Source organism: Amphibalanus amphitrite, unplaced genomic scaffold (genome assembly GCF_019059575.1).
Source record: "Amphibalanus amphitrite isolate SeventyFive unplaced genomic scaffold, NRLGWU_Aamphi_draft 000115F_arrow, whole genome shotgun sequence".
In the NCBI taxonomy this organism is placed as follows: domain Eukaryota; kingdom Metazoa; phylum Arthropoda; class Thecostraca; order Balanomorpha; family Balanidae; genus Amphibalanus; species Amphibalanus amphitrite.
This window is the reverse complement of record NW_024881610.1, coordinates 486,435-500,341: the sequence shown is the minus strand read 5'-3', so window position 1 is coordinate 500,341 and position 13,907 is coordinate 486,435. Positions and strand designations below refer to the sequence as shown.

Below are 13,907 nucleotides of genomic sequence, written 5' to 3'. Positions count from 1 at the left end.
CAACACACAATCAACCAACAAACATTTTGGCTATCTCGGATGTTCAATTTTTGAAAATTTTGATCACGTGACCTTTTGTCCTATTTTTCGAAGAGTGACCTTGATATTTTCCCCACTGAAAGTTGCAATTTTGTCTGATGACGATTAAAGCCTTATCAAGTGTCATTCATATGCGATAATAAAAAAGTGGTTATCGCCCTGCGTTGACCTCAGGTCAGGTCATTTTTATGACCTGTCCATTATTACGAGGCGGGAGCGACAGCGAGATCTCGAGAATAAAGCAAGATAGCGACAAGCGGTAAACGGTAAAGGGTACACACGGATAAGGTCTATAATTTTTACTGAGGTCATTTTCAGGTCAGATCAAAGATGACGTCACAGGAGCTAAAAGGAAGTCAAAATAGCGGCACTATACATATATATGACGTTTTTCTCGAATAACTTTCAAGGTATCCCAGCTAGGAACAAACTAATAGCACCATCGTGATCCTCTCGTCGATCCGCATCGAAACATATGTATTTTGACCTCGAAAGGTCGAAAGGTCAAAAGTTGACCTTAGGTCACGTGATCTAAGGTCAACTTTTGACCTTTCCACCTTTCGAGGTCAACATACATATGTTTCGATGCGGATCGACGAGAGGATCACGATGGTGCTATTAGTTTGTTCCTAGGTGGGATGCCTTGAAAGTTATTCGAGAAAAACTTCATATATATGTATAGTGCTGCTATTTTGACTTCCTTTTAGCTCCTGTGACGTCATCTTTGACCTGACCTGAAAATGACCTCAGTAAGAATTATAGACCTTATCCGTGTGTACCCTTTGCCGTTTACCGCTTGTCGCTATCTTGCTTTATTCTTGAGATCTCGCTGTCGCTCCCGCTCGTAATGATGGACAGGTCATAAAAATGACCTGACCTGAGGTCAACGCAGGGCGATAACCACTATTTTTATTATCGCATATGAATTACAATTGATAAGGCTTTAATCGTCATCAGACAAAATTGCAACTTTCAGTGGGGAAAATAGCAAGGTCACTCTTCGAAAAATAGGACAAAAGGTCACGTGATCAAAATTTTCAAAAATTGAAAATCCGAGATAGCCAAAATATTTGTTGGTTGATTGTCAGTTGAACCATTTAAAGTTTTTATCGTAAAAAATCAATAGTTTCTGAGTTATAGGCCACCAAACATAGGGCTGCAGCGCGAACTCCAGGAATTGCCCGAGGCTATATCTCGGAAACCGTTGTTCGAAGAAAAAAATCCTTGCCACAGCTGGCTTCCCCGCCCATCACAACCCATTAGACCAATTTTAAGCAAAAAATAAAATATGAGGGTGCAGGACACTTGTCGATTTGTCGTGGAACGCCCCTATTGTCTAAATCATTTGATTTGCTGTTTCAATGTTGAATTGGATGTCATTCATCTGGCGCATTTTCGTGATCGTTTCAAGTTTGTGATTTATCGAGCTTAGTTTATTTCATGTTCTTATTGCATGACAATCGTCCACACCTCGTGTCGGATAGTGTGTATTACATACTGATCTCACTTGAACGGAAATTCAAATACACTGATCGTAACGCATATACCGGTATAACAGCTCCAACGACTACCGCTACGGCCAACAGAATCGGAGCCGGCGCCGCCGCCCGCGCAGCAGCAGCTGCACTAAATAGCATCTCTGTCTGTCTCTCGCGTGCCGTACGTGACCCGCGCCAGCCACAGCACGACCCTGCATTGCTCTCACACTTTGTCCGTCCGCCCTTACCGGCGGCCTCCGTCCGTCCGTCCCGTTCCTCGGGGCTCGCTTCCCCTGTGTGTGTCTATCGGCGCCGTCCGGCCCATCAGAGCACCAGGTGCTGATCGGAGGCACACTCGCCGTTGGTGAGTCGGTGCATGGCCAGCTCGGAGACGCCGTGATAGTGCACCATGGCCGCCGCCACCACCAGCACGTGGAATATCTGGTGGCTCTGGAACTGCGCACACGCGACAGGGGGACAGCGTTAGAATATGTATGGGAACGTAACGTAGTGGACGGTTACAGACTGGCTTTATCAATGACATCGGAGTGTCAAAAGTGGAAATTCAAGCAAATTATGAAAGAACTATCATTTAATTCAGGCTAATTCGCGTAACAGTAAAAAATGCGACCTAAACTTGTCAAATCTTGGCAAAATACAAAAAAAAAATAATACGTCTGACGGCTGAGAATGGCAACCTGCTACTCAAGAAAAGGCAATTACATTCTAGTAACTCTATACCACCATTGATCGTTTTTACCCACATTCACCACTCAATTTACTCACGTAGATGTCGCATTTGCCGGGGAACCACCTCTCGGGCACGCGGAAGGCGTAGAGCAGCGCGCCGGCCACGTACAGAGCTCCCATGAGGGCCAGGTAGCCGACGGCGGTGAGCGGCACAGAGTTGAACCAGCCCTCCGAGTACAGGTAGTGCACGGCTGGCACCACTCCGCTCAGACCGAAACCCAGGAACAGACCTGGGCGGGGGAGGAGGCGCGCGGTCAGTGACGGTGGTCAGGGGGTGTCAGCGGCGGTTCTGCACTGGTCAGCAACGTGCATGTGTGCTGGCGTGTCGCGCAATCTGGGTACATGGCATTGAGCCCGGCCGGGTGTGGTTTCTAGTTCATCACGACAGGTTTCGGGCGTCATAAAGACACCACCTTGCACCGCAGTGGCCACGTCACAACCACAACCACAACAGTGCAGTAGCTCAAAAACGTGCAGCGGAAGCAACAAATACTACACAGTGCACAGCACACAAGCGTGCACCGGCACGTCGGCCAGCCACACCTGCACACGGTGCAGTCAGAAACCTCGCTTAAGTCACCGCCGCGTCACCGAGTCACCGGCGGCGACGAGCTACAGCTGGACGGACCAGCGCAGCTCACAGGGTTGGAAAAGCTTTACATCGGAACAATAGATACGATACGAAACAGCATTACGGGCACCCGGAAAACACTATAACCGACCCACCCCAGCCGCGCACCACCATTCAATCACGTCAAAAGAGTACACCCCGCATAGCCGTGATATACTGCACCACGCATCGACATGATTCGCAAAAAAAGCAACACTGCCGCCTATACAATGACTGCACGGTGCACGCACAGCAACTCTGATCCAATCGGGGAAAAAAACGGACCACTTTGTCCCTTCACAACACCACATCTAAAAAATACCGGCAGCAAGAACTGCAACGCTGCTTATAATGCAATCGCTACAAGTGAACCAAACGACCCCAGCTAATTCATTCACTACAAATCCACCGTGTTCCCTCCTCACTAAATCACGACGACACAGCAGTCGCAATGTCGCCCCCTAAATCACTGCATGAATCGTTCAGCGGCCACCGTCACTGCCAGCCGATGACATCAGCCCGCAGCCTCACGCCCCACGGTTTCCGGGCCCGCAGTCGCTACCAACACATACCTCACCCGCTGACCTGTCAGTCTGTCACCGAGCGCCGCTGACGTGACCCCACACAGCGACCACCAATCGCATACGTCACGGGGACAAATCGAGTGCTAATGGTCCCTGGACTAATGAGTTCGATCGGGCCGGCGCACTGTCACAATGGGAGCGCCTTTCGGCGGCAGCTGACGCAAGACGGCACGGTTCTGTATAATAATCGGCCGCCTGCACGCCATCGACCGATGAGTGCTCAGTATAGCGGAAATTTAGCGTGGATAGGCTGCTGCTGGGGAATGAATGATGCTGTTGATTACTCGGCGCTCTACGGGTACCGCTACGTCCTCAATAACAACTACTTTACATTCAAACAACTCACAAACAACGGCCTCACTACGAAGATACATATCGATCTTAGTTCGTTATCAATTCGAAGACCAGTATTCACATTACACAATGAACATACACAATTCTCATACATACACAACTCAATCCCCGACCAGTCAACCCTGTCCCCACCAGCCCGCCGCGCCCTCTGTCCTCCACTGACCTGCTCGCAGCATGCGGTACTCGGGCTCGCCAAACTTGTCCACCAGCGAGACGATCATACAGGCCGAGCCCAGGCAGATGACGCACGTCAGGTAGATCACCTTGGGCACGAAGCTGCAGTAGAAGCCGTAGTACAGCCACGGGATGAACGAGCCCACAATCAGCAGCGAGATGCCGCAGTAGTCGAACCTGACCGACAAACGGTGGGACGTCACGCCATGGAACCAGCCAGTAGTGTCAGATGGAACAGGGAGGCCCCGTACAGTATGGGAGCACGGCCACGGACCGATACGGGATACCACAGAGAAGGCGCGGGTGGTCAGCAGGGTTGTGCTTGACTCATGAGTCGAGTCAGAGATTTGACTCAACTCTGACTCCGATGAGTCAGGTTTGAGTCGAGTCAGATAAAATGTTGAGCTGTCGAGTTGAGTCAGAGTTGAGTCAGACAAAAATATTAAAGTGATGAGTTGAGTCAGAGTTGAGTCAGTAAAATAACTTTTGACATTGAGTTGAGTCAAAAACATTTAGGAACATGAGTCAGCTGACTTATCTTTCTAGAAACAATATATAAGCTTTTCATTCTCCCCCCGCTTAACAACTTAGGCCTGGCCCTGCTGCCGGATTTTTTTCACCCCCCCCCCCGCGCTCAACAACTTTTTTGTCTGAGTCAATTTTGAGTTAACACACTTGACTCAACAAAAAAAAAATTGAGTCAAGTTTGAGTCAACTCATATTTTCATTGAGCCGCTTGAGTCATGAGTCGAGTCAAGGGAAAAAATCAGCTCTTTGTTTGAGTCAGAGTTGAGTCAGGGCTTTCTGAAGTTGAATGATGAGTCGAGTCGGCAAATTTTTTTGAGTCGAGCACAACCCTGGTGGTCAGCTACATCACGGAGGGAGCAATCAGGACCCGTGATGTCACGAAGGAGCAGCGACGGACACGGTGCGTCACGAAGGGACGTGTTAGTGACGTAGTATATAACAATGGGGTAGGGTCTGCAGTCCCAGTATGTTGCACCTCCTCACCTCACCCCTGGGCTGAGTTATTGACGCCACTCATATGGCCCGACTGTCATTGTGGTTTATGGCCGTCACATATCCCTATGGTTTATTGCATCCATAAACAACGAATGACTTCTTTCCATTATATGGTATGCGGATAATTGATGTCCCTGACCAGAAGAATATATAGGGTTTTTACTTAGTTCGAGCCTGACTTGCTACTAAAACGCTTTCATTGTAACTCGTCACTCAGATGCTTCACTAAAACATAAATTTTCGAGAATTTTTGGGCGATCCATCTCAACAAAAAAGTTGTCTATGGCTGTATGTGCGCTCCATACTATGACAGAAACAAAGCAAGAGCAGCGTAGTGGGTAGAACCGAAGTATCCTACCCATTTCGTTCAGTCACGTAATATGTAAACGACATCAATGTTTGATTGCAGGACAACGCACATTTATCACATGCGTTACGGTAGCCATGTAATTCAGGCAGGCCATTTAATACCTAGAATCACTACAGATAGCTATTGCACCACATCGTCCCAATAATTTGTCTCCCATGGTGTTCGAAACGTTCCCCACAGTGCTCCAAATGTCCCTGGGCCTGGCTTATTGACCACCTAGCTGGGCTTATTTAGTCGTTTGGGTAATGTCTGGTCAGTGGCGAAATGTTAATGCCCGTCTCCAGAGCCACGCACCAAAACACACACAAACACAGCTCACTGAGGTGACCGCCAACCCTGGGTTCTAGGTAAAGCAGCCACACTTCACCAACATTGAATGGCACTGGCAAAGGTGAACCAGCATCAATCGACCACACCAAGACCTGCGCATGGTCAGCGTCATATAGAAAGGGATCGATGTAAACGGGTCAACAAAGTGTGGTGACCATTGAATGCATGTGCATGGATTTTGCACGTTCAGAGAGCAACGTTAAGGCTGAAATAATCTCTTGGTCTCTGATAAAACAACAGCAGGGATCAATGTTGGGGAGTCAATACCGGCAGTCGTGATGAGGCAATGGCCGCTGCGATAATATTCCCCAGTTGGGCGGCCGGTGATGGTCGTTTTTGCCGACTTTGCGGCACTATTAGCCGATCAGTTAACAGTCATCAGAGGTGCCAGCCCATCGATGTATCGAGCGGGGTCCCGAGGCGGCGGCGAGCCGGGGACCGTCAGTGATCGACCCGGCATTGAGAATTTATGTAGCGAACGCCGCCCCGCCTGCGATTCATTCCGCTCGGAGGGCGATTGATTTAACAGGGCTGAGAGCTGCCAGCAAACAAAGCAGCCGGCGATCGCAGCTAGATGAGCGGCTTCAACTTCAGGACACGCTACTTCCAGTCACAAATCTACCGCTTCAATCACTCTGGGCCAGTCAAGGTCGATGTCTTACACAAATCACAGCAGGTACAGCACAGCCACTATCACGAGAGGCAGCCCCCAGTATATCACCAGCTTTTGTCAGTACCCTATACCACACCTGGTCACCAGCCGCCACTGCAGTGACAGCCCGGTGGGTCCTCCCTACTCACTTTGAGAAGAGCCGCAGTACCCGTTTGGAGTGGCAGCCGACCGTGTGAAACGTGAACGAGGCGCCCATGCACACGATCGCGCCGGCGAAGAAGCACGAGAACACCAACTTTTCCTGAAAGTCCACTTCCACCGAAGGCCGCGTTAGGAAGTAGGTGGCGATTATCACAAAGCCGATACATCCTGCGGGAAAGAGCGGGGAGGGACGGCGGTCAGAGGGGGAGGCGGCCTTGACTCCAACTGGGAGCGATGGGGAGGGGGGGGGTCACTGAGCTCCAACTGGGAGCGATGGGGAGGGGGTATGTTACTGAGGCGTGATGGGCTGGCACTAAGGGGAGTTATGTAAGGTGGAATTAATTCCCGTGAACATATCACGAATATATAGCTGCATAAATCGTTCCATCCTATAACACTAATGTACACGTTCATCATGGGAAAGGTCAATATCTTATATTGGCACCAAACGCTAGCAATGAAGCAATTCATTCAAACGCATTAGCCTCAATGGTGGAAACAAAGAGAACTGTAACATTCGCAAATATATTTCCTAGCTTACATAACAGAACAAAGAGAAATTACATCCAATCAGCATAATTTTGAGCCTATTGGCCGTCTGTCCTATCCCGGCTCATAACTCAGAGATGAATGACTGGCTCACAGCTGCGATTAGATTAAGTCCGTCAAGTGAGTGTCAGTCCGACATGGGGCGGGGGAGTGGCCGCCCAATTGTCCAGAGTACCGATATAGCGGCGCCGTGAGCGCGATACGGAGGGCGGAGAGTGGACGACCGGCGTGCGTCATCCATCTGCGCCCCCCCCCCCCACCTCCCCCTCCGGGACTCCGAGCGGTGTACCCCCTCCCCCTCCCCCCAGAGCATACGTGCCCGAGTGTCGCTACCCGGCCGCCTCTGACGCGCAAACCAGGCGTGATTGTACGAACGATATTCTCCAGAGGCAACCAGATTCTGTCTGTACCCGTCAGTCCCCATCAAACACCACGCCAGAGATAGGGTTACTATCAGTACTATCGGGACTGTTGAGAAATGCGAAGGTCCCAAAGAGTGGCATTATCATTGGTGAAGAGTCAGTCTTTATCAGCCAGTCCTGACACGTGCTGTGCCCGTGAGGCATTCAGGTCACGTTCCCAACTCTCAATGCGCTTATTGCAACGTGCGAACACGTTGAGTTTGATTAGCCAAAGTTGGGGAGTTTGGAAGCAAAGTTTATAGCAGCTAATAAGCGCCTAAATCATCAGACAGCTAAGGCGATGCGGCAGTGCTATTGACAGCAAAACCGTCCAACCATTGGAACCAGACTCGAATTCCAGACCAAACTAGCGTTACCCGATGCATCGGCCATCGCCATGCCCGTTTTACGAAGGCCGTTTTACCCTAGACAAGCCATTTCCAGGTCCATTCATACTCTACACTCCAACATAACCTACCGCTTCCATAAGTCGCACACCAAACCCCGATATCAGCAGTTTCTGAGTGTGACTGACGACTGACGAGGCTTTCAGAGCTGACAATGTCCTGCCCCTGTATATACCCTGTCGCACCCACCGAAACAAAGCCTCAATGAGGGCATACAAAACATCCGGCTCAGAACCCGATCGGACGTACTCAACCCAGATACACGACCCTCTATGGTAATGCACAACACGGTAGTACTCTTCAAAGGGTGCGGAGATTCCATCAGATTGAGTGCCAGCATAGCAAATAGAACGCTTCAATACAGGTGTGATTACTGCTTAATGACATGATGGTCGTAAGCTTCAAACCGCGTAATATCGCCGCATTGTGCATAAGTTAGGATGTCTGTATACAGGCACACCAGGCATAGGTGACAGATAATGGTCACTTTGGGGACACCATTGGGCGTACACTAATTTCCCTGTCAATTGTCATCCACTCACCGAGGATTTCTCTTGACCCAGCAGTGGAATTCTGTCCAAACCCGTGCCCTCCCTGGGCCGCCAGACGGTCCTCTGACAGCGTTCTGTTGTTGTTGGCGCTCTCTCGCCCTCCTCGCCTCTCTGGTATGGACAGGCGCCCCTCACGGTATGACAGCCACGCTAACGGCCGACGGCGGGTCTCCCGCCCCCGCCCCGGCCGGGGGACCGTCCATCTCGACCCGAGCCGACCCGCCAGCTGACCGACCCGTGACGTCACACCGCCGCCGGCTGAATCAATGGCGACGGACGGAGGCGGGCCGCCGCCCGCAGCTGTGGCGACACGACTGGCAACGCGCAAATGGTCTCCAGTAAAACGAAAACACGAGTTCTCGAAAAAAAAAAAAACACCAAGAGAAAGGGATGCCACGACTGAACTGCAGACGTGGAAATGTCTCGGACCGGTGCATTTGAAAGCAGACTTTACAAATGTTTGAGTAGATTCATTGGCCGCTTGTGAGTGCAATGGTTCATATTGCAGCTTATATGGCCTCCCAATGGTAGGCATAATGGTGGTGCTCCAGCCCCATAGAGGCGAAAACAGTATATTATAAAGCGCCAAAATGAACCAACACTAAAGCAAAAGTTGAACTACAAAGCAATCGCTCATCACATCCCTTACGCCAACGAGGCATTGGATGCACCGTAGGCACACTGCAAGAAATACACCTAACCTCATCGGCATTTAATCCTCCGGGCTAGTTTTTAGCTACCGGTCCGGCGACGACTCGACTCGGGTCGCGGCTGGGGCCCAGTTTTTCCTCCCAGTCAAATAAAGGTCATACGGAAGTCACCGACACGGGAGCCGGGCGTGACGGGCAGCCGTCCGAGCGGCCGACGGGTACAGTTACAGCGTGCTATGAGCGGCGGCGCGGCGCCACTCAGGTGCGCGTATACCGCTGTATCACGACGATCAGCGGGACGAGGCAGGGAAAGGTTTGGGGTCAGCCATGAGTGCGGGTCGACAAGTGTCCAGAACCATCAGTGTTGCCAAGACGCACGGCACCAATCTCTGGGCAGGAAATAAAGGTTTGTCTACATCCGGCGTGGGGTAGCTAGCATAACGAAGAACCACTGACTAACAACTCAGACAAAATATTTTCCAGCTTCGAGCACTAGTCCTAATCGAATACGGCAGGCAGCTACACATGAATAATAACTTCCAACCAACCGCGCATGTCTGTGTCTCCCCCGGCCGGAGCCCCACATCCCGTCATCTAGCCGAGAAACCCCGGCTGGCCGGCCGGGCGGCACGGACCCGGTCAAAGGGTCGGTTATTGATCGGTCTGACGCCGGAACGCCGGCCGGCTCTGCCCACTGCCGCCGGGCCCGCCGGCCGGCGCCGGTTCGTTACCTCGGTACGTGCTCACTGCACCGGGCCGCAGCGTCTATCTCGGTCACCGCGCCGGGAACGGAGCCGCTCAATGAGCTCCTCAGGACAGCCGCGACTCGCCGAGACGTGATCGAGACTTCCAAAGCGCCGGCCGCTCAGTAGAGACTGTCCCACTGAGTGGGCCGGCCGCGATGACCGGCTCGTTCGACCGTCCGACTGCTGGCGGCCGCCCCGGATTCAATCATCATCACGGCCCGCTCAGCTCAATCTGGGCCTGCCGCTCTGCAGTCCCATCGCCTCCCTCGGCGACTATCGTCACCCGCGGCACGATCTCAATAGCGCTGCCGGCCGCCGTTCGGTGGCAGACGCCGGGCCGGGCGGCGAGGTCGGCCGGGCCGCTCCGGCAGCGGCGGAGTTATCCACAAATAGACGCTGGCGGGCCGACCTCGGGACCGGTGCGGAATCACCGCACGTGACGCCGTGTCCACCGCCTCATCTCACCACCCCCATCTCATGAGACTGTTCCAAGGACTGCCACTGGATTTACCATAATCCTACAGTAGCGATTTAGCGCAAATGTGAAATGTGAAGGCTGCATGGAGTCTGCACTTGCAGTCATAACTCATCCCTGTCAATCACCGATTACAATCCTGGACACCATCCACTCATGTGTCTTCTATCGCCCTGCCCGCCCCTGCGACAGCCCTCGAGCCTCTCACCGAGTAGATGCGTCCAGATGTTGATGGTCTCCGTGTGTATGTAGAAGATGGAGCGGAAGCAAGCGTAGAAGGACGGCATGGGCGCCCGGTGCGACTTGTGGATGTAGTCGTTGTCCTGCGCCCAGGGCGGCAGAGCGTGGAAGGAGACCAGTCGGGTGCCGGCCGCCCACACCTGCCGGTCACAGAGGGAGGGGGAGGGGGCGGTTAGTGCAGTAGGGGTGTGAGCAGTGTGGACGAACAGATGATCAGCCATGTCAAACAGCACGTTACAACGTTAGGCTGGTACATTTCAGATTGCTAGCCCCAGATAATACTGGTTGTCTCTGGACGGTTGTCAACACACAACGCTTAGTGTGAGAACAGAAAAAATTCCTCCCAGAACCAGAAAGACAAAAGAAAATAAAAGCCACATTTCGCAATGCAATGCACCAGCGGACAGTGAAAATACCACCGATGGCGAAATGTATTCGCAGAAAAATGGAAACTATGGACGTATAACCACTGCAAAAATCAAAACAGGTGTCCGTGTGTCAGCTGTCCCCCGAGCCCAGCTCCAGGTCGTCAGTTTACATTGTTACTGCGGGTCGGTGCAGAGACCGCACGGGCCGCATATTCACTGGAGCAGCAGTCACGTTTTGCTCCCACATCCTCTGTAGACAAACAGGTTCAGTCGAATCGGCTCCAGAGCCTTCCACCGTGAGCTGGTATTTCCACATACTCAGGAAACGGCCAGACACTATCAGTCTCAAGCGCGGCACGATTATTGTGGATCCAGTGATCGACACAAACACTTCATAAGCTGGTGTTGTTCAGGCTGTGCGTCAGGGTGCCCAAACAATGGGACCCAATGACCCTAAGCCCATTTATCTAGATCACTCAGGTGTGCAGAATTTCAGCTAATCTTTCTAGCTCGGAAACACCTAGGTACCCCTTCACGGGAAAGCCGGATGGCGCTCCGGACATGGCGCCGCTTCTGAACGCTTTAAATAAACTGAAATAGATTATTGGCTTCAACGCATACCTATGTACTGAACACTACACGATTCTCATGAAAATAATCACGAAGGGCGAAAGCACATTATCAAATAATTATTGTAAATCTATACCAAATCTGCTGGTTTCCAGCACCCAGGCTTACTAAGCGATGTCGAATACCGTCGAGCCGGACATTTATTCTGCTAAGAGATGAGCCGAGGACGCCGACAATATCCTCCAAACGTGGCTCTGACGGATAAGAGTCCCCGTCACTTTTGCCCGATGTCAGTGTTGGTCAGTGTCCGATGCCATATGGCCTTGGGCCTGATGTGAGCGCTAGCTGGAAACGAATAACTGATGCTCCTACCGCTTCTGCGGATGACTAAATAAGGATACAGCTATTAATAATTCGGCTATTAATAGCGAAATTATTAGAGAATTTCACTATATGTTCGCTATGAAGCTCCCAGCGCTTAACATCAGCACTCTCGCCTGTTTCCAGAAAGTACCAACACAGGGCGCAGCAGAAGTGACTACTACTTACGACCTTCTGGCTTCTGGCAAATGCTTTTGAAACATTGCCTTACAAAAAGCGTTCCTTTCTTTATTGTGACTGAGAAACAGGCGTTTTATTGCGAGCCAGATAACCATTCATCCTTATTTGCCCAACGCAAATTCCCACGAGTACGGCCAACATTTTTATCATATAATCCCCAGAGTAGAATTGTCCTTCACCGAATTTCAACATATGATGGCCTGTGGCAACCGTGGCGTCATTCAAGACGAGGCGAGGGGGCGGGCTACCACACCGGTTCTCCAATCTAGTCTTCAAGACTGGCGCACTGCAAAAATAAATAGTCCCACGGACACATTGGCACGGCGATCCCCAGAACTAGTCCTCAGAGCAGCACGCAGATGATATGTCGATCACAGGTGCACGAGCAAGTTTAACGCAATCAGCGTAGTTTCCGAGGCGTTACAGCAGGTGGGACGAGTCCAACAAAAAGTTTGGCATGGGCCCAAAGCCAGCGCAAACCACGCTAGACGGTGTAACCTGACTGAAAACCTGTCAATTATGAAAGCATGTGACCCAGATTACCTACTACAGATGTAATTCTGAACGATTTACACAACGGTTTGGTGGCCAAATAGAGCAGACTTACCGGATATTTGAACACAAAAAAAATTGTCCGAAACAAAAAAAAACTACCTCTTATCGTTTCTCAGTTCTAAGCACTGTGGCAAGCAACTATGCAGTCCAATAACCAAAGCAGCATATATTCTCACCAAACCACATCCCCGCAGCCAACTCTCGCTCTCTTTCTCTCTCCCAGGGTCAGACGGGTCGCACTTTCTCGCCCGCCACTACCCAGCGCACCGCTGAGCCGATTGCCGCCGCTTTGGCAGCTCGCTGGGTCCAATAGATCTCAATCTGGCCTGAGCTGCGAGCCCAGTGTTCAGGGCGGCGCCCCCCCCCCCCCCCCCGCCACGGTGACAAGTGCCCCGGCTGGTGACGTCACGTGTCTGGCGGCGCCGCGGGTCGGCCGCTGCCAGCCGAGCCTCCTTTGGACGTCACCGTCAGCTGAGGCAGCTCTGCGCCCGCCAGCCCGGGCCCCGCTACCGTCATCACTCAGCCCGGCGGACCGGGAGCCGTGAGCGGGTGATCGTACAGGTGCATAGGCTAGTCTCACAGACAGAGGTCCGCCTCAATAGTTCAAAGTTGAAAGTGAAAGATCATTGCGTGGCTAAAATTTCAACAAACAGCTTGCTTATAGGCTCCCAGCCTGCCAATATAAGTTTGTACCTACCTGGACGATAAGACCGTTCTCTGACTTTTTGACATCCTATTTATAGAAGTTGGTCGAAATCGTTATTGTACCTTTGCTCTACCTAGGATGACACTCTCCGGAGTAGGAGTATGGTCCTTCTGTGCCACTCTCCGCAGCAGCCTGGGTTAAAGTGGCACTCTTCGAGCGGCAGACGTTTGTGGAAAATGGACCAACGAGCCATAGGCGGCGGAACGGGGAGGGAACCGGGGCACCGTGCCCCCTTTGATTTTGGCATTTTAACATTAGCCCTATGGGCGTTGCATGGAAAGAATGGGACCAAAAGTCGGCAGTCCCCCCCCCCCCCTAATTGAAGGTGTTCCGCCGCTACTGCAGCGAGCGTGAGAGAAAGAGAGAGAGAGAGAGAGAGAGAGAGAGAGAGAGAGAGAGAGAGAGAGAGAGAGAGAGAGAGAGAGAGAGAGAGAGAGAGAGAGAGGCAAGGAGTTACTGCAGAGGCAGCGGGGGAAAATAGCGAGGGAGGGAGGGAGAGGAAGAGACTGACGGAGAGAGGAGAGAAAAGAGTGCAATAGAAAAGCCTCGGCGAGAACGGGCCCTGCAGGACATCGTGCCTCTTGCCCCGATAACATGAAAAA

General features: G+C 51.7%; 1 protein-coding gene across 1 annotated transcript in view; it reads right to left on the bottom strand.

The window, feature by feature from the left end:
• Positions 1-1,510: 1,510 nt before the first annotated feature.
• Positions 1,511-13,907, bottom strand: part of LOC122381186 (adiponectin receptor protein-like) — a 32,439-nt gene continuing 20,042 nt past the window's right edge. Inside the window, exons 6-10 of the mRNA XM_043365071.1 lie at positions 10,514-10,685; positions 6,514-6,694; positions 3,979-4,166; positions 2,304-2,497; positions 1,511-1,973 (exon numbers count right to left, since the gene is read on the bottom strand). Of these exons, the coding sequence (XP_043221006.1) occupies positions 1,842-1,973; positions 2,304-2,497; positions 3,979-4,166; positions 6,514-6,694; positions 10,514-10,685 (867 nt within the window). The 3' untranslated portion in view covers positions 1,511-1,841. The remainder of the gene's footprint in view (positions 1,974-2,303; positions 2,498-3,978; positions 4,167-6,513; positions 6,695-10,513; positions 10,686-13,907) is intronic.